We start from the raw sequence: 21,522 nt of genomic DNA on the forward strand, positions 1-21,522 counted from the left end.
ACCACAAGTTAGAAACTCATATTTACTATAATACATATATTTTGCCTATGTTGACTGCTTCAAGAGAGCCACCAATTCTGATCTGTACTGCCTTGTTGTGAGTGTAAGTACTAGTGTAAGTAGAACAAGCTGTATTTTAAAAAATGCATGCAAGAAACACCCATATTCTTATTTTTCCCTCTATTCAACTAACAKCTCTTTCAGTTGTCTGAATATTAGGTAAGTACAAACTTCTTTATTTATAGCTTGAATACTGTTCTAATGGAAGACATGATTTGTGACCTTCATAATTAATTTACATTTTTTTTTTTAATTTTTATTTCTAGTTACCAGGAAACAAGTACTAAATCACAGAATACTGAGAAGTAGTCCTGTGCTATTGAACTGACAAGATTAATTTATTATTTCCTTGCAATGGGCCAAGCAGAAATTCAATGAACAACTTCAACCCAAGTYTGTTTCTAAAATACAACACTCCATCTGAGACAAGCCAACACTGGATGTACTGTCATGAATTGAAAGCAAATAAATGARGCCTATCAGGAAAAATATTTCAAGGAAAAAGTCCAATATCTGAAGTTTTCACACTGGCTTGTAAAAGAAATAAYGTTTTCATCCCTTCCCTCAACTCATGGGATACCCGTCAGTTTCCAGGTATATCTGAACTAAATGCTTAGCAGTGCTAAATAGCTCATATAAGGCTGGACAATTTTTTTTCATACTGGTTTATTCAACTTGTCTGTAGAGCTAGATTGACAGTGACGGGAACGCAATTATAATAAATTAAGCTCCAAATAACTAAGCTTGACTTGAGACATTAAAGAAAAAAATAGTTTATCTAAAGATGTGTTCAAATGGTCAGGATTGTTATTTTGCTTCAAAACTACCCTTTGCTATATGTATTCATGACAAAAAGGTTAGTCTTACGCAGAAGGTTAGTCAGCTATGCAGAAGTGATGGTTGCAGTTTATCCTGGTCCAGCTTATGCTGGAGCAGCATCTTGTCTAAGTGTTTTCTCACCTTTCACAATGTTTTAAAGAGTGGTACTTTCAGCAACTGTCTGAAAATAGTGCTCATTGAAGAAATTTACTGGCATGGACTGGACACATTCTTGATGGATATGAACACCATGGGCAGAGCTTGGTTCTGGTAATAGGGTCCATCAGCTTTCATAGATGGAACACACCCAGGGTCTCTCCAGAGGGTCCAGATCTCACCTCATTCTTTACCCATTTCTTTTTCTTCCTGCATCTACTTCTTTCTTTCCTAGACTGTTTTATGAACTGATTTCCTCATGAACAAACAGCCAATGMAATCTTTGGAAGAAGCATGGCGACAGCTTTCAACACCTTATTTATTTTGACTTGTATTCTCTACCTTTTCCATCACAAAGAACTTGTCTGTTCTGGGTATTTTCATTTGCTGAATTCAACTGGAAAGCTGTTGTCATTTTTTCCAGTTTTAACATTTAGGAGCTGACTTCTCCCTTAAATTTATTCATAGAAAGTATATATAATTTCTTCTTATGACAAAAATATCTGGCAGGTCAAACAGTTCTTAATTCAACAATCCTGATGTTTAYAGAGAAAAAAATATATATTTTCTTTCAGCTTTTGCTTTTTCTAATGCAGGCTCTTTAGTTTTCTCTCAGACAGTATTGCAGGCTGTCTGTTTTTCTACATGTGTTAATGCTTGTTCATACTGGGCTCAATATCAGTTCACTTGAGCATAAATAACCTGAATTGTAAATAGGATTTGAGAACATTTCTTTCTGGGATCTTGTAAAATGGCATTAGTTCTTCTGTTTTCCAGAAATACGTGATGCACATTTTTGTTACAGTCATTCTGTCACTGAAAACCAGGAATAAACCTCTAAACACCAATGTAGTATTAAGAAGCAGGCATCAGTTGATTGCAGCACTGGATGGACAGGGGATAGCTCCACCTATCGTGCATGCCCTAAGGTGCGTTTATCCAAACTTTTATTTCTCTATTATCTACATATGCATTAAATTCTTGGAATGATCATACATATTCATTCTGTTTCCTAGAATTAATTACAAGATAGCCCACCCTCACGCATGCATGCACCCTCTGTCCCTTTGGTGGTCTCTGGTGGACTTCCAAGACCCCTGGTGATCGTCTTTCTGTGTCCATTCACTGACCTCTGGGAACTCACTTCCAAATATGGCCTCATTTTGGCTCGGAGGCCCTGTTTTGGTCCTATTGTGCAGTTTCAGCTGGTTCCCTGAAGATACAGTGGTCCTTACCTTCGCCTTCAACCGATGTTTGCTGTTTGGTCCATGTTCTCTCATGATGTCCAAGTAACACCTGTTGTTTGTCTGTCCTTTCTCATAATATACCAGCAATAGCAGCAAAAATATGTGATTTCCTGGGGTTTCTTATAACAGTTCCGCAATTAATAAAGCAGATTTTCCTCTGTAGAGGTGCTTGAGGTTGATGCTCCTGCCTGAGAGATGTAGTACTGAAGTAAAGAAAGGTATTGAACTCATCAGTGTGAGAGTCAGACCCAGAATTTTTTTTTCAGGTATGCTTGCCTGATGGAGTCTCAAGATGTTTGGCACCAGAATTCTTTTCTTTTATGCTCCAAGTCTAGTGTCTTAAGTATAGACATTGTCCTCAAGCTGCTGAAATGAAAATGATATGTCAAAGGATCAGTCTCTCTGTTGAGAAGTTTGCTTCAGGACTGCAAGAAACCTTGCCAGGTTATCTTTATTTTCTCAATGTCAAGTGCCATCATTAAAAYAGAAAGATAACCATCAAAAATTCACTGTAAATGGCAGTGGGGTGTTTGGATGCATCTTTTGGCAGATAAAATATGTCTCGTTTTATCTCATAGAAAGGCATCASACTCACTCAATTACATTGCTTCCAATGGGCTTATGAGCTTTTGAAGGAAGATTATTCTTCCTTCAAGCAGACACACAGAATGAACAGAAGAAAAAAGTATTTTAATTAAGGACTGCTTTAATTTCTCCATACAGTGCATACAGGCAAACTGATTTCTCTAAAAGACTTTTGGAAAGTCTGGAGGGTTGTGTTCTGGGTAAGCTATGCTCTAGGAACAGGCCTACCTAAGGGAATGGAGGGCTAACACAGTGTATTCACACAAAGAATTAATTTCAGTTTAGATGCCTGAGGAAAAAGAAAGGGTAAAAAGGTTCAGCTCTCCCTATGAGTATGMTAAGTGGTAAACAAAGCTTGTCAGGCTGCAACAATAGCTCTTCAGCAATCACTAAGCTGCAGAATTCCAGGAAACCTGCCAGATAACCACCACTCTGGAACAATAGTGCCTGCTTTGGAAAAAAAATGGCAGGGAGGAGACTCAAAACCTGATTTTGATCTGGAATAGGCTTGCAAGCAAAATGTGCCCAGRTTTKCCAAATTTCCAGAGATGGGGCATTTCCTTCATTTCCTGCCRCTGTCTCAGATGCCTGGATTCTGACCTGGATCAGGACAAAGTATGTAGTACCTTACTGGGCTCATAGAGTTGGAGCCAATGGAAAATAGTCGTTTCCAGATCTTCCTCTTGGGCCTTATCTGAGTAACTGACTAACTGACTAGCTCTGACCTACACTGTTGCTACAAATAGTTAATAGACTTTTATATTTCCTGAAAGTATTTATGGACAGAATCTTGCATCCATTAGACTCTCATTGCCCTGTTTATCAAAGAGTGAAAATAAAGCATAAATTTGAGTTAATCTACAGAGAGATGAGATGTCCATAGTCATACACTACCAATCGAGCATCCTGCCAACTCCTTCCCATCTGGATATACGCCTCATACTAATGAAAGTGCTCATTTGATGACATCAGTTTGCAATACTAAAAAGTGAATGTCTCATTAAGGGCATCATTTCTGTTATAAGCTTCTTCACATTTGGGATTTATCCAAAATGAAAATGGTAGAGGGTCAAACATCTTCACACTTCTGAGCTGACAAAATACCCCAATAAAACATCCATAGTAATCAGACTGCATTTGAATGTTCTCACTTTGCTTTTGTCTAAGCCTCCCATGGCCTTCAACTGGGCTGTCCACTGAGCTTTGATCTTCTGCAACATCCTAACTTGGTTTATTAGGACAGATGGAAGGTATGAAAAATTAAGTCCATGTCTGGCAAACCTCCATCTCTTTACAAGCTGCATATTAAAATCATCATATGGCCAAGAGCTGCAAGATGTGAGGTGCATACCTTGGAAAACTGAGAGGCGAYTGCATTTTTCCAAAAGGACTGAAGTCTGAGACTGGGCTTAGCTTGTAACTAGGGTGACACAGTGGGTAGCTCAGAAGTCTGTGGGTGGCCTCTTCATGCTGAAAGATATTACGAGGCATTGGGCTCCTTCCCCTGTAAGCTCCCCAGCAATACTGATCAAAGTTTGTGATCCATATCAGCCTGAAGTAATGTGTATGAAATATGAGTGAAAAAATGTACAGGGAACTTGCCTGTAAGTCACAAACCAGGGGTGAATCCTGAAAAGCACATCTAGATTAAACCGAATGATTAAACTGTCTAGTTTTGATTAATTTCCAGGATATTAAATGTTCATGCTAAAGCTCAAATGTCTTTCAGCTTTATTCCTTTTAATCAAAGTTTTGCATTATTAATACATTACCATCTATACAATAGAAAAAGAGAAAAATAACCCTCCCCTCTCACCCTCTTTCCTAAAAGCCCATCTGCAGTAACCAGTTCTTTGTGATTACAGGTGATCTCCTGATATACGAATTTTAGGAAAATACTCCTGAAAAGAGAGCACAGTTTTAAGAGTCTACTGAAAAAAAGGGACACTTTTCCATTTTCTGATGTGTGGCAGGATGAGGAAGGAAAGTCTCTTCTGTTGTGTCATTTGACTTGGCCTGTGGCCAGTGCTGTCCCCCAGGGGTGAATACTGGGCCCAGTGCTGTTTAACTTGTTCATCAACAACTTGTACAAGGGCACAGAGGGCACCCTGAGCAACTTTGTGGATGAGCTGGGTGGAGTGGCTGACACTCCAGAGGGCTGTGTTGCCATCCAGAGGGATCTAGACAGGCTAGAGAGYTGGGCAGAGAGGAACCTCATGAGGTTCAATAAGGACAAGTGCAGGGTCCTGCACCYGGGGAAGAAGAACCCCAGGCACCAGTACRGACTAGGGGTTGACCTGCTCGAGAGCAGGTCCACAGAGAGGGACCTGGGAGTCCTGGTGGACATCAAGTTAATCATGAGTCAGTAGTGTGCCCTCGTGGCCAAAAAGGCCAATGGGATCCTGGCCTGCATCAGGAGGATGTTGCCAGCAGGTGAAGGGAGGTGATTCTGCCCCTCTACTCAGCTCTGGTGAGGCCRCACCTGTGTGCAACACAGAACTGGGACACAGAACTTCTAGAGATTGCCCAGTGTAGAGACTSTCTACTGAATGGAGAAAAAAAAACTCCTCTGCAGCAAGATTTATTTTAGGTGTCTGCCTAGAGTGAGAGGAATGAGCTGAGTGATGGCATTTTTTCTCCATTGGCTGTAAAAGGAATGTACAGGAATCTGTCTCAAAAGCAGACTACTGCCTTGCAGTCATCTAAAGCTGGATAAGATGAATTTTAGTGGAACACAATGCTCTGAGCATCTCCATAGGTATAGAATAGCAGTAGCCTGAAGGAAGGCAGCTAATGGAGAAACGACCAGGAGCCTGGAGACTTGACCTTATTTTTATCTTTGCCTTTCATCTCCTGAATGATTTTGGAAAGAACTTAACATTTTATCTTTGGTATCAACTCAGTAAGAGTTATCTTAGATGTAATGAAAGATTAAACTTATATAAAATGATGGAACAGGTAACCCCTCTGAGATCCACACACATTTAAAATATGTGAAATTATATAGTGTATAATGCATTAATATAGCATATTACAGTTAGACATAGATTCCAAGTCCTACTTTACTGCTATATGTGTATGTCAGAGGAGGAGAGTGCAGAGGAGTGTTTAAAAGGCAAAACTAAAAGAGAAACACACCATTTGACTTGGAAACATAATTTCAGTTACTACGCAAAAAAAATTCTGATGCTAACAAGCAGCGTAAAGAGCCATTTTCACATTGGTTTGTTTATTAGTAAGTGCAATGACAAGTTAATGTGGGCAGTTTCACTAAAGCATGTGAAAATATTTCCATTCCACCATAACTTTTCTGAAGAACAACATTTTTGCAAGACTTACTTCTGGAGTCAGAATATCTTTGTTAGTCCCAGTGTACAGCTGAGACCTCAAACCAGACCCCTAAGCCGGTGCAATCAGTGCGGGAAGTTGTGAACATCACTGGCAGGTCAGTGCAGAGGGGAGCAGCATTTCCTTACTTCTGTCTCCTTGTTCCCAGCAGCGTCCCCTTGTCTTGTGGTTAAACCAAGATATAATTATGCTGGAGGTGTGCCTATACAATGTGATATTATAATTAACAGTCTTTGAGGGCTCTTTCTCATCATTCACTAATTAATCTTGCCAGCCTCTGAGTATCCAGTTTATCTCTGTGCTGCAATTGAAAATGGAGCACAAGAGGTTAAATGTCTTCCTTGCAGCCCAGAGTGGAAACAGTAGCTATCAGATGACTTTCTAATGAGAAAGTCCTATCTCTTGTTTTTCAGTTCACTTGGAGGAATCTATTTTCTTGGCAGCCTGGTCTAGAAGTGCTGGTCACAGGCCAGGAGCTGGGAACATCCTGCAGATCCTCACTGTGACCCTCCTGTGCTGCATGGCCCTRTTCAAGCATCTTCCTACAGCTCCATTTCTTGTGAGTTGATCCAATGCCCTGAGGACCCAAATTCCTAATGGCACCTCAAGCATGCATGCTTGTGTGTGTGTTTCAACTCAACCTGGAAGGATACTTGAGGCTGAAAAAAAGAGACCTAAGGTGAGGGCCAAGGCCAAGGTGGGGATCCAAACATCTTTGTGCCTCAGAATAAGGATTTCAGAAGAAATAGTGACAAGTGTGTCCTCCGATGCTACAGATAATTTGGAAAATAGTATATARGAAGGAAATGCGGTATCAGATGTGAATATGTGAAAGAACATTTTTGAAAGTTGTCTTGTGATGCCTATAGTTAGATGCACCATTTTGGGCAGGTAAATATTTTGTCTCAACTTCATTTGGGGAGCAAGTTCTCATCTCCTCAGCTTTGAAGTCTGCCCTGTTTTCATCTAAGTTTGCATCTCTAAAAGTTAGTCATCTAGTCTAAATTAATCATCTCTGGTCAGTGGAAAGAGGCATGCATATATCTCTTGCAGATCCCMGTGGGATCTGTTTCAGCTTGTGATCCTTAATAACTCCTGTTTGGCATGATGGCTTCAATCACTCTCTGGAGTTAACAAAACTTGTTTTTCACTACTTTGAAGTCTTATATTTAGTTACTTAGCCTGATGTTATTGTAGGTGTGGTACATTCAAAATTTAAGTGATCAAAGATTGATGGAAGAGTTCTTTTTATCAGAAAAAAAATAGAGAAAAACAGGGAAACTCTTAAGCCCATGACAGTGAGCAAGTATCTGTGAAAGTGAAAGTGAATATTTTTTTCTGTTTTGCCTAGGCCAGAGTAAATGCCTGATTCTTACTCCTCTCAAAGAGGTAGCATGGATACTGCACTTAGCTTATGATAAATATCCGAAGTATTCCTTCTTCCTTAGCCATAAAACTGGGATATGTGACTTCATAGCTTTTTTCAAAACTCGGTGTTTGAAGTGCTTCTCACCTAAGTCATTTGCTTAAGAGCTCTTACATCATTCTCTGTAGATAAGACTTACACTTGTACCGTAGTTGTTGCGCTTATCATCTTTCAGCATATGTGCTACTTGTGAGTCTATCTGCAACCAGAATACAAATGTACAGACATATCTTTGGTGTTATTAGTTTCTCCATGGTATTACACTTAAAAAGTAACACAACTACAAGTGTAATTTCCACACATTTCAAAATATATATGCTAGAGCCATAACAGAAACAAAACTAAAGTCATTAATATTAAAAGTAAGTTCATGAAAATATGCTAAGGGAAGGTATAAAAGCATTTTAAGACATGTGAGATCTCAATGGATGCAGTTTTGTTTTTGCCTTAGAGCTCACCTGCTGGACCTGTTGTTCCATGTCAATGTGAAACTTTTGAAATTAGCTATGAAAGCAAGAAGCAAAGTGTCYGTATACTCTACATTGGTGGTCCAGTGGGACTTAAGGTGTAGCAGGGTGGCATGTGCAGACATAGAAGATTTGCTGGTTCCTGCTGCTGCCATAGCTGGTTAGCTATGAACGTTTGCGTATCAGGCTCTGTCAGAAATCTCTGGTAATAGAACGTTCTTCAAATGTGCCTTGGGCCAGAGAGAGAAGGAGAAGAAGAAAGTGTGTGCAGGGAATGATTAAAACCCCCTTCCTGTTTTTAAGTACAAGTTTAATGTTGGAAAATATCCCAGAAATTTCCTGAGAGTTTTGGCAAAGTTAGTTACTCTCCGATAATATATTTTGTGTATTTTTTTTTTTTTTGAGGAAAATATATCTTGCTTAGGATTTTTCACCCTGCTTTTGTTTTATAGCACTTTCTATAAATAGTACTGGGAACCATCAATAGTGGGATGCAGTCACGATGTGCAGAAAGCACTTCAGACAGATAGCAGATGAAGGCTATCTTAGCTAGCCAGTGACATCCTGGAAATGTTAAATTACTTAAATACGACAGAAATTTGGCCAGCAAAGTCATTGTGAAACAATGAGAAGTAAGAACTGCTGCATAAACTGTTTTTTTTTTTTAATGTTTATATGTAGCTATTATTTACTCATCCAGTATTAACTAAGAAATTCTATGCGACCAACTGTTAAAATGAGATCAGGGCAGGACAAGATCTTTAATTTTAGTAAAAGGAGAAACCCGTCATGTAGGTATCGAAACCAACAACCGATGCAGCTGAATGTATGGATATGGTTCACCCTCTTGTGTTTGCAACCAGAATTACAGTCCTGCRGAATAAACATTTCAGATTCATCTAAAATTGAAACTGAAGGTGCATATATGATACATATATGATAAATGGGAATGGTGATACATAGAGGCAGTCCCCCTTATGAAGAATTTGTGTACTGAAAGACAGCCCTAAATTATGTTGTTTGTTGTATGCTAATGCTGCTGGTGTAATTTTGTGCAGTGTCTGAGCAGAGAAATAAAACTGAAAACAGCTGAATGCAAAGCAGTTTGCTCTGTTTTGAAAACTCCAGGTGCTACCCAAGAGTTCCTTTGAACAACATCTATTACAGGGTTGTAATGAGAACCTAAAGAGATTTTCTTCTTCTAATGTGCATTTGACATCCATGCTTAATATATATCTTTTGCAAGTGTGGATAATCAGAAATCATGATGAGATAAAAGCAATAAGCTTCTGCCATTTTCAAAGGTTTTTATCAGTGTAAAAATATCGCTGGTATGGAAATAGGTTCAATTATAACAACAATGCTCACTAAACAGATCAGAAAAAAMGATGTTTCTGCAAGAAACAAATACTTTTAAAGAGTAATCTTAAATAATCTTAAAGAGGTTCCAGAGATGCCCAGAGACAGGACCTGGTGGGGACTGTCTTCAATTTCCAAACATATACTTTCTCCATGCTGCAATGCTAATCCAAGAAGTGAGAGATTATCCATAAAGGGGATGTGAAGCAAYGTATGTGCCCCTTTCTGTAAATGAACATTTTGAAAAAAAATGATCTACATTTACTTTCTATTTCTTGACTGTTGGTATTTGGTAAACTGTGTGTCCCTCTTAGTTTGACTGTAAAAGAATCCATTGCTTTTCTATTTGCTTTTCTTTTTCAGATTCATTCCCATTAGCACAAAGAATCAAAGAACCTTAAAACATTCTTAAGGAATTTTCCAAATGAAAGGACCAAATTGTGAAGAACTGGAAATAAAAGCTCTGTTTGGGAGGTCATGACAAACCAGGTGTTTATTTAGCAAGAAAAAAATCCATATATAACCAAAAAAAGACAAGGCAGCAAAAGAAAGTTAAGCAAAATTTAATGTACATTACAAAAAATGTTTTAAAAGAATAATTCCCGTTAAAAAGAAATTAATCAGTCAAAACTCTACTGCAAGAAAAAGGGAAAAAGTAATCCAAATGATAGTTAAGCCTAAAATGACATTAGCGGTTACTTGAGCTGTTAGGACTATAATTGTGTGATTTCATAAAAAATGCTAACACACAGTCTGGACTGGTAAGCTGACAGCAAATACACTTCATGGTTAGTTTTCTTCCTTCCAAATAGGTCCGTCTCAAAGCTGCCGCAATGACATTCACCTGGACTTTATTTGATTTCAGTGGTGCATTTGCAGGTAGCAAGACACTTAGATTTCAGCAGTGGGGAATCACAGCCAAACAAATCTTTCAGGTTTGCGCAGTTTGCGAAAATATCTTGATGCCTGCAGGGGTTGGCTGAAATAAAAAAAAACAAAAAACAAAAATGTGAAATGGGAATTGAGAAGCTGATCCTGATCTGACACTTGTGTATTTTCCAAAATGTATTATCTCATTCATTTTCAAGCCTATATAGTTTTCCTTGTTTCCCCTGCCCTGGTCTTAAGATTACATGAATATTGATTTTGTATGGAAGAATATAAACCGTATTGTAAGCAAAATAAAGATATGCMAACATCAATCATCCCTGATATAAATCCATTGAAACTGGAAATGCACCTTGAATGGTAGGAGATACTACGTGATACGGAAGTACTGAAAAACATTTACATTTATTTAAAAAAAAAAAAAAAAGGCATTCTTTACTTGAGGGTCTCAGGATATTTGCAAAACCTTCAGAAATTAAATAGACCAGTAAACCCAAGCAAAGCAAGGCAATTATTTTCCTCTGTTTTATAGAAATGGAAATATAGTCAAAAAATTGGTGCCTGTATAGATCTTGTAGTTTTACATACATTGACCTGCTCCACATGAAGTCTGCAAAAGAGGAAGGCCTGAGTATGGCTTTTTGGCCATGTGGACATACACACTGATAACTTGCCACCCTGTGCAACATGCTCTAGGTGTCCCTGCTGGAGCAGAGGGGTTAGACTAGATGATCTCTAGAGGTCCCTTCCAACCTCAACCATTCTGTGATTCTGTAACTTGTACATGCCTTTATTAGTACAGTATTTAGTCTTGCACTTCCCAGGAGAGGGCAGCACGACACCAATTATGGCTTTGCATTAGTTTTCTAGACAGTGGCACAATTTACCCATTCTATCCATTACAGTGGGAGTTTAATTACTGCTAACATTGAGGAAGGAAATGGAAGGGGGAGTTCAATGAAGGGATTTGTTTCCAGAATGGCAGTGGATTGAAACATGGAAAGATAAAAAAAATCTACGCAGGAACAATGTTATCATCTCAAATGATGGGGAGGAACATGGATTCACTTACTGCAAAGCCCACGGTCACAGTGGCCTGGACAGTCGCCACATCTTGGTCCTTTTTTGTAAGGTCTAGTTATTTGTAGTGGGTTATTTCCCCTGGAGGTCCAAGAAAGACAACATGAAAGATCAAAGGGCGGCTCTGAGCCTGTAACTGAAGCTCAAATCCTTTCCCACAATGAAAGAATTCCATCATTTTTTTGAGCAAAACAATTTTCCATGTTTTACGTTGACATATTCTATGGCTACATGAATCTCAATGTCAAATGGAAAGGCTAGGAAGATTTAAGGATGGGGGAAAGAAAATGAATAGACAGTTTTTCTCTGTACAGCACCACAATTTATTTTTTTTTATTTTTTTCTGCTTCCAAACTGCTGCTTTCTTAAAGACTTCTAAATGCACTGAGAATTATAAGGAAATAACCTCAGCAGATCTGTTCTAACATACAAGGGTTACAGATGTGCTCTTTACCCCTGTAAATGTTCATTTTTAATTTGCCTTCACTTTGCTTCCAACTTTCCCCTTTTGTGGTCAAATTTTGTGATCAACGGCTTATGAGATGTATCTAGACTCATCTAGGACCTTATTCATATGGAAAGATGCCTAAATTTCTGTTTCAATATGAAATAAAATAAAATATGAAGATCAATATCTTGACTGCTTTTTAATTCATAATTCTTTTCACCTACTTCTCACAGTCAAAATTCATATCACTGATGTTTTCAGAAATATCCAGAGTAAAAATAAACTAAGCATTTAAAAAGTAAGCATTTGACCCTGCTCATGACAAATGGACCAGAGGGATTTTTTTTTCCTTTAAAACATATCCAGAATTATATCATATTAAATAAGTAAAAGAGCAGTACATACGGAGGGCAGTAATGGCAAACATAAAAGTAGTTGAACCGGCTTTTAGGACAGTAGGCAACTGCACATCCAACCTGGTAGCTGCTGTACCAGATTAGCTGTAGAATTGAAAGTAAATACATTGTTTACTCTCTGAATCCTCATCAGTGAGTTCACAAGATAGCAAAGTGTAAAGATGGTTTTTGCTTTGTTCTCTGTGAGTTTTTAGCTCTTAAATACACAGGTTAGCACTCTGGAGAATAAATAGGAAAAAGAATTAGTCATGTCCTCCAGTTTTCAAATGTTTCCAACTCATTTTCCGGTAAGACATAAAAAGTTTATGTTTGAATATTTTCATCATAGATATTTTCCTAATTTTTCAAAATTAAATCCTCTACATATAAAATGTGTACTATTTTTTTCTTATTATTTTAAGATTAAAGATATTTCTATATTTTTTTTCCAGTGAATCATGTTTGTCTTCTGAACAACTCTTCTTAAACACATGTTGAAGGGTCTCTGAAGTACATGCAAAAAGATTTTAATTTATGGCTCTAGGTATGGTGTTAATGACTGATAAATAATGGTTTGATGACAGTGATAGAATATATATAATATATGCATATATCTTTTTCTTGATAGTAAAACTCTGCCAGTTCATTGTACTCATATCATCCTATCATTTTATCATTGTATATCACTTCAATTTTCCATACCTGAGTGTAACTGTGGAAATTGGCATTTTTTCTGACTGGTCCAATCCCATACTTGAAATTGGCCATCTGACTATACCATATTTTAACTGCTTCAGGCCATGTGCTGGGGTAACTTGACTGCAATATGTTCTCACCACAGGTGACACCTGAAAATAGAAGTAAGTCAGTTTTATTACTCAGGGAAGAAGAAATATCTAGGGTGGTAGCTATGACATATTCACATCCTAGACATGGTCTGTAAGGCCTATGCGTCTGCCCTGTGGTTTTGAGAAGACAACAGTGTACCTGACCCTATGAAAGCTGCAGATTTCCTCTGATTTCAGTGAGCTTTAAGTCCTCTGTATGTATTTGACTACAAAATGTAACACAATAATAGCTATATTTAGACCAAAACGTTGTTGTTGTTTGCACCATCCCTTCTCTAGCAGGGACAAAAAGCAGATTCTTAACAAAGGATAGAAGAATAGGACCTCCCCCTCTCAAGCTTCCACAATTTCTCTTTCAGGGTCTTTCTATGGCGAGAACGATGTTTTTGTATTTAATCATCCTCAAAAGATATGCTATATCTGATTAAAATTATCCTCATTTCTAATCCACAGGTGCAGAGATCATCAGCAGATCATCATAAACCTATGAGGTTAGACTCCCAAGTTTTTCACATACCATTAACAAGTCTCTCCTCGGGGGGACTAGTCGTCATTTGACACTTGTTCGCCCATTTCCGAGCACTGGCGGCAGCTTTCTCATTCCACACCTGAAAGACACAACATGTGAAGTATACAGATCACAGTGTCATCCAGGAAGGAGAAGGAAAAATACAGGAATTGATTTGGGGGTGGTATGCTGAATATTCCTGTGGTGCTTAGTAGAAAGCAGAGGAGGACTCTCCCATGTGCATGGGCTACTTGAGCTCTTTTTTGAAGTCTTAAACCTGGAAAAAAAATAGCCTTATTCTCATTTACAACTTTTTCCACCCCACTATAGAATAAATCTTCTCCTGGACATTCTGCATGCTGCCTATCCGAGTTTTGCTATCTGTGAGAACTAAGACCTGGTGCTTAAGAAAAAGATTATGAGTAGCAGATGGGACCTGTTGTGAGACAATTGCAATGATTTTGTAAGTGAAAGCATTGAATTGTGCAAGACTAAGAACAAACCTGCAGAAAAATGGGCATAAAATTCTGTTTTCTCTATCTCTTAAATCCAGAGCATTTTTCCTGCTCTCTGTTCACTGAATATGCACATTATTTAGAAGGATACAATCTTCTGCTTGTGATGCAGGTTGAACATAATGCATATCTTACCATCTTCAGCATGTTGGTGGCTGGGGGAACGACAGATCTCCGTATTTCATTGTGTTGGTCAATAATCAGTTGGTGGTTTTGAGGCCCAGAACGACTAAAGAAAGCGTACTGAAGATCGTGCTCCTAAAATGGAAAATAGCAATGATGGTCCCAGTTCTCAAAGGTCTAATGATCATTAATTACTAGCTTCTTGTCAAAGTAAAGCTCCTGAAAAATTCTTGACTTTGTTTTACTGGTTTTTGAATTCTTATAACTGCTGATATTTTTCTCCCTTTGTTCATATGAACTGCACTTTTCATAGGGTGACATGAGCCTAAGTGGAACCCGCAGTGTTCTCTTAGCTCCAAATCTCATAACTGAAATCTCATAACTCTTGCATGCTTCTGTCACCTGCAAACTTTGACAGTATTTGAAGCTGGATCAAAAATCAGTGCTGTTTGCAGACCATTTTCTGAGGTATCTAAAGTCCAGAAAGCAATGAATAATTTTGATTGTCTGCTGTCAACAATTTCAGACTATGGATCATTGCTAAGAAAAATAGTTACAAGGCTTACGAGGCTTACTTTGTATTTTCTTTTCTCCAGACTAAAGCATCACTCAGAATGGGGTTCTTCCCATCTAATGTCTAAAATCTAATGTCTGTACTAGGCATCTTTATTCTCTGTTATTGTTTGAAAGGGCAGAGGTAGTTCTATCCATGAAATTCCTTTGTAAGGCTAAAAGAATCAACTAGAAGTACATTTTTCTTATTATACTGATTGTACAGGGAATCTGAGATCTGAATAACTAATTTTTTGATGATGAAGCTTATTCTAGGCATTAATTCAACTTATTTAACTTTAGATATCCACATCACAGAAGTACATATTAAAAAAAAAAAAAAAAAAAACTCATTCTTCCTTTATGGTCAAGAAGCATAAAATGAGAGAAAGTAAATTTTATGATTTACAAGTTATATAAAATGAATCCAACTTAATCACCAATGAGATCTTGACAAATAACTCACTTCTAAATGTCTACATAGTAGATATCTACATTTTATGAGGTTAATCCTCTCAGAGGAGTGGTTTGTTTTATGTTTAGGGGAAGAACGTCTATTAAAAATGGCTGTATAATTAAGAGGAGAATATGATAGGTAGATGAAATATTTATACACGAAACACATAAATCCTATAAAAATGAGGAAAGAACATGTAAAAAAAATGATTTTAATTCTGAACTTTAAAATTTAAAAGATTAATAGACAGATAAGGAAAAAAAAACAAACATGAAACATGTATCTTTACAGGCTCAGATATGAGTCTTCTGCACAAGGATGAATTGTCTTACCTGTGCAGCAGATGATTGAAGTAGCATAGCAGCCAGCAAGATAATTGCAGTTAGTGGACCCATTGCTGAAGAGAAAACAAAACAAAATGCAAAATGCATTAGTTGAATGAGTTAAAGTATTTAGGGTGGTGTGGCATGTGAACAGGATACATTGAGGCAGAGTCTTCAAGCAGCATGAAGTGTGTTCCTTGCAACAGATGGCTCCACTCCTTCTTGACTTCCTTAACAAAACTATGTCTGATTTAGCAATGTTTAATTAGTCTGAACAACACTACTATGAAAACATAAATTATTGCATTCAAAATTTTTAAATAGAAAAAGGAGACTGGAAACAGCAAATACAATTGTTACCAAAGATATGTTAGATTTTCATAATTTCCTTCATCTTTTTTTCACTTCATGGAAAAAAAAAAAAGTCCACTCATATATCCAATATGTGCTCAAACAAGCATCCAATGTGGAGCGCTGTTTGAACACACTGTCAGTTGTTTCCATTTCCTTTTTGCTCCCCTTATCTAACTTATCTAACTTTTACTTATCTAACAGGTTGATAAGATCTCTAGAAAATGGTGCTAGTCACCCTCAAATTACATCTGACATGCATAAATAAATAAAATAAATAAAATCTCCATTGAAGAAGGTCTTCTGACTGTCAAAAGCCCTTAGAGAAGGAAATAATTCAGCACACAGTCTGAAACACTCATGCAACAATTATTTTCTACATATCAGAGGAATTTAAGCAAATATTTCATATCTTGGTAGCACCAAGAAAATAAAGGAAGTTTTGTCTTTTTTTTTGTTGGTAAAGAGTAAAGATGTGGCAAAGTTCAAAGTGAGAGTAACTGAGCTCAGAGACTTACCTTAAAACAATTTGAAACACAAAAAGGAAAACAGAGGTAATAAAAAGTCGATTGTAATAAACCTGAGAGCTGGCCTGTAAGCAAAATCCACAGTATGAATTGTACAGGTCAGTAGTAGAGGTCTAGGAAATACTCTTTGACTGGGAAAATACTGCAATAACACCTAATAAAACTGTAAATATTAAATAGAAATATAATCAATCCACAATCTATCTCTGCTGACAGGTTAACTACATTTGCAATAGGTGAACAGAAGAATTGGTAATAGAAGAATTTATTAAGAAATGATGCAAAGAACTTTTCCTTCTTGTGGAGAATGGAAGGAGTCACATCTCACACAGATGTAACAAGTTACCTGTTAACAAGGTCCTGTAAGAACAATCTACATGCCTTTCTTCTTTCAATGAAACAATTACTTCTTGTTCCTAGATGTTATGTCCTGTCATGTTATTTATTGCTTAATTCCCGAAATGTTCTCTAGATTTGCTATGTTTCTCCTTTCTGATTTCCCAACCTAAATTGGGTTTATATAACTGAAATCTTGTGAATGAACTGAATAACTGAAGATAACTGAAGATTACTTCTTTTTTAGTGCTGTGCAGTGAGTCAGCTGTACATGTATATTGTCAGGAATTAGTGCTAATTATTGGGAAAAAATAATTTAAAAAGCGGTTTGGATGTCTACAAATGTGTTTGTCTTCTAAGATAGTTTAGAGTGACTCTTGTATTTATAGACAGTGAAGCAACTCTAGTACTTTCATTTCTCTGAGGAACATGATTGTGGTCTCTGGAGACAAGCAGATCCATTCCTTATCCTTCCTGGTGACTAAATTTCTGAGTAAAGAAAGCAAAATTCATTCATGTGCAGATGGTCTGGGAAAAGTCTAACTGAACACTGAAAAACATGATGTTTTCAAATGTTTTCCTTTGTGTGAGTGGTCTCTTTTATTAACATTTCATGGATATTCCACACTAGTTTGCAGTAGTTTGGATTATGACAAAATTCAGTTAGTATACAATGTCATGGTAAAGGGACTGATTAATGATGCTCATGCAAGCATTTAATATTGAGGTCATTCCAAGGGAACCTAAGACAATGACTGTAGTCAGAAACATCCATGGTTTCTACAACAGAGAAGAATAAAGACTTTCCACTGAAACTGCAGGTCACTCAATCACAGAATATAAATGTACCATGTGACATACCCAGCCAAAAGTTCTTAGTGTCAATATTCACAACAATGTGTTCATTTATATCAGGCATCAGTTACTATACCAGAAGAAGGCACTGTTGGAACAAAGCTTCTACATCTTTTTATATGCCCAGTTATGCAGAACCTCAACCTATTGCTAGGGAAATTAAGCCAAAGAAGAAAAGAAAAAGCAATGTTTTCTTCTGACTTGCATAGTATAGGATTAAATGACATGAGTTCAATCAAATCCATATTACCTGTAAAATCTTTGTGGAAACATCCATTAAAGACCAGTTCACCTAGAAATGTTTTCCTACCTACTTTAGTGTGGTGAGGAGGGGGCATAAACTCCACACACTGTAAGGTAGTAATCCCCAGATACACCAATAAGAAAGGCACTGCAACTGTGCCATGCATAAGAATTTGGATCCAGCAAGTTTCATCATGGCATGATGATGGCAGTTTGCCTAGGCCAAGAAATCTTACCTCTAAGAAAATCAGAGGTAAGATTTTGTCCTACAAAAACACCAAAATGATGTGATCTGGTGACTATAATGCTCCTGTAGCTAGATAGGCTACGGTTAGATTGGACAGGACAGTGTTGTGTTCCATTGCATAGTCTAGATTAACAGAACACACTATTACTCCAAAGACTCCAAGTCTTTCAGAGGTTCAGTCTTTGCTTTTCCCACGCTTGCCAAGGAAATCACATCAGTGAATTCACCCAGTTGCCCTCAAAGATAAAGGTAGGTGTCTCTACTGTTTTTATTAAAGAATAAATTCTCAGACTGGAGGGATGTCTTTGGCTGCAGAAGAGTTGTTAACTTTTCCTCCAGTACAGAAATTGTCTTTTAGTATTATATACAGAAATAAATTCATTCTTAGAAAACCTGGGATTCCCCAGGCAAGTGAAACAACCAAAATACAAAACTTACTTAAACTTGGTTCAAACATTGTTACATATTTACAGTTTTCCAACTGTACAATCAAAACCACTCCTTGGAGTAAATTTATTTGGAAATACTTTCAAAGTAATGACTTTGAAAATGGAAATGACCGTTCTCAGATCTATATAAATAGTATTTAATACACTAAACTATATTTAATGCATTTCTGATTTAAGGTAAAAATAAAAGAATCCAACAATTAAAAATTTAGGAAAAAATCTTTTTGAAAAGTACAGTCTAGGCTTTTTTTTTCCCTTAATGCTTCATTGCTCAGCACAGCCTTTTTTTCCTGCCAGATGATAAAACTTTCAGTATGTAGCAGATCTAAAAGTTTATGATAGTGGGAATATTTGTCTTTTCAGTTACTTCAGCTATTGAAGTCTGAAGTAAGGGAGTCAAAGGGCTACCTTTTTTATCTAAAGACATTTTTAAATTCTGCCTTTGGAAAAGTTGCAAATAGGCATTTCTTTTAATCACCCAGTTTCACATGACAGATATTAACTTCATTCCTCTTTGTAAGAGCACCTAATCAGTTCTGAACAAATGCCTCTATGAATATAGATATGGATATATATAATTTCTAATACCCAAATTAAATTCTGCATACGTTACCTTTCTCCAGCTAGAGTCCCTCTATATCTTGAAATGAGCTGTAAGAATTAGAGGTTCTCCTCACTCTAACTCTGTATTTATATAGGTATATGTGCCTGTCCTTCTCTGCCAGTATTTATTGCAGATAATGACGTCAGCTTTGGGGCTGCCCATTTCAGGAGAATGAACCTTTTTTAGTAACTGAACCTTTTTTAGGTGACTGAAAATGAATCAATTCAGTTACATTTTTTCTGGCTTTGTTGTTGTTGTTGCTTGTTTTGTTTTGTTTCTTGTCTCCAGTGCAAGGAAACACAAAAAAATGGCCTGTTTTTTTCCCACAGCAAAAAGACTTTGCCATCAATAGGCTGTAAAGCTGGCCACAAAATGAAAATTTGAGTTTAGTGATGGCTGCTTAGCTTTTTGCAGCTCTGGCCAAATTTTTAAAAAATCAGATTTGAGAGGGAAAGGTAAGTCAGAGACTCACATCATAGCCATGTACAGAATGGCCTACCTATTGGAGAACTCCTTTCCTGAACTTGATTTGCTAAATAAAATAATGTCCCCTTAGCTTATTGAAGCTAAAAGCCTAGGCCTTATTTGTATGAACAGCGAAAGTCTTTTGTCCAATTTTTAGCTTAGAAATAACATACTAGCAGAATGGCAAAAGATGTGTGTGTGTGTTTGTTGTCTTGCTTCTTCCCTTGGTTCAGAGGGAGGCTTGGCATGTGTTTGCATTTTTCTTCAGTGCAGTGGCAGCTCATCTTTCCCATTTCACAGAATCTTTACTTTCACTGTCACCTCTCCGGTTGTACCAGGAAAGCTCCAGTGTTCTTCCTCTACCCTGAGGAGGCACAACCCACTTTGTTTGCTTATGGAGCATCTGGGCATCTCATTCTTCTGCTACGGTTCCCTCCTTCACTGTTACCTTTGTGGTGATGTCTACACAGAGAACACCACTTTGGGTGATGTCATGTTGGGGTTTCTGTCCAAAATGCAACCCAATATTGTTCTGTTGTTTCCCATTTCCTCTAGAATTTCTGGTTCTTGCCATCATTTTAATATTGGGTTATAAATCCTATTCAACACAGCTGCTTTTGTCCTTTATTTGTACAGCATGCAGTTCTTTGGAAAGTCAATCCTGATAAGGGCTCCCACATACTTTTGATACTTTGGGTGATACTTTTGGGTTCTGAGATAAATGTGAATGTGCTTTTTGTTCTAAAACCCATCAACCTTTGATGAGACTATGACTGTAGATATCAGAAAGCTTAATAACCTGCTTCCAAGAAATATTGACTGCCTTTTTCTATTCAATGTAATTTGGAGTCTACCAGTTTCACATATTCAGCATCTCAGGAGATCATTCCAGTTTTGCCCTGCTATCATACAGAAAATATTTGCCCAAACCTGTCTGGAACCTTTAAATGGGAAGCACACATTCATTCCCCTCCCCATCCACTGCACTTAGCCATTTTCATTAATTTGTTATGCTCACTTGATCTTTATTTGTACTGTTTAAATGAAGTAGGGCTACYACAAATATGTCTTTAGAACGTGCCACACCTGTTTAAATAGTCAAATCAATTTGTTTTATAAAGAATGACTGTCAGAATTACTACAATTCATGGTCATAGGGTAAAAGCATAAGGAAAACAAAAAGATCAATAAAACTGACATCCGGGACCATGGCACAAAGAGTAATTTGTCATATTAATGCCATCTACCTTAGGTAGACTGCCTGAAAGGGAGGAGTGGTTTGATATTGGTTTACTCTGCTGGTCTCTGCAAATATATTTTGAAAAATCAATCAATTAAAAAAAAAGAAAAAGAAAAAGTAAGTTCAGCTTTAGAGAAATCTGAACCGCTAGAATCTGTTTTGACCCCAAACAATGAAGGCCAATTTCTAGTTCCATTGAAGTTAATGATAGGTTACTGAGTGCCTTTGATTAAAATTCCTGTTGTTCTGTGTTGTTCGCATTTTACATAGAACTTTATCTTGGCTGAACAAGACATCTTGTTGATTTGACCCCTTTAACTGTGTTTTGCAAAAATAAGTGTTTCTCATTCTCAGCAAGTCAGATCACAGGCTACAAGATATGCATGACTGCATATGACTGTCCGATAACCTGAGACAATGTTATTTCAGTATATATTCATATCTACCTTGGATAAATCCTTCAAAAGTATATTCAATAGTTAAAACTATTTGTGTATAACATAGAGAAATACATAGAGAGCACTTCCAGATTTCCTGATCTTGTGCTTTGAAATGAGCAAGCTCTTGGCTTGTAGAGCGTTGTTCATTACAACTTCTATTC

General features: G+C 37.2%; 1 protein-coding gene and 2 long non-coding RNA genes across 3 annotated transcripts in view; 1 reads left to right on the forward strand and 2 right to left on the reverse strand.

Annotated features, from left to right (window-relative positions):
- The first annotated feature begins 328 nt into the window (after positions 1 to 328).
- On the forward strand, positions 329 to 10,009 carry LOC112950979. The gene is made up of 2 exons (XR_003250114.1): positions 329 to 654; positions 9,831 to 10,009. It is a non-coding gene; the product is annotated as an uncharacterized LOC112950979 (long non-coding RNA).
- A 67-nt stretch (positions 10,010 to 10,076) lies between these two features.
- Positions 10,077 to 21,522, reverse strand: part of CRISP2 (cysteine rich secretory protein 2) — a 51,544-nt gene continuing 40,098 nt past the window's right edge. Inside the window, 1 exon segment of the mRNA XM_026043604.1 lies at positions 10,077 to 10,446. Coding sequence (XP_025899389.1) covers positions 10,319 to 10,446 — 128 coding nt within the window. The 3' untranslated portion in view covers positions 10,077 to 10,318.
- Positions 14,292 to 16,737, reverse strand: LOC112950980. The gene is made up of 3 exons (XR_003250115.1): positions 16,474 to 16,737; positions 15,614 to 15,678; positions 14,292 to 14,407 (listed from the first exon to the last, which is right to left on the reverse strand). It is a non-coding gene; the product is annotated as an uncharacterized LOC112950980 (long non-coding RNA).

The sequence above is a fragment of the Nothoprocta perdicaria genome, unplaced genomic scaffold, assembly GCF_003342845.1.
Source record: "Nothoprocta perdicaria isolate Ctin4 unplaced genomic scaffold, notPer1 scaffold_330, whole genome shotgun sequence".
Classification (NCBI taxonomy): Eukaryota; Metazoa; Chordata; class Aves; order Tinamiformes; family Tinamidae; genus Nothoprocta; species Nothoprocta perdicaria.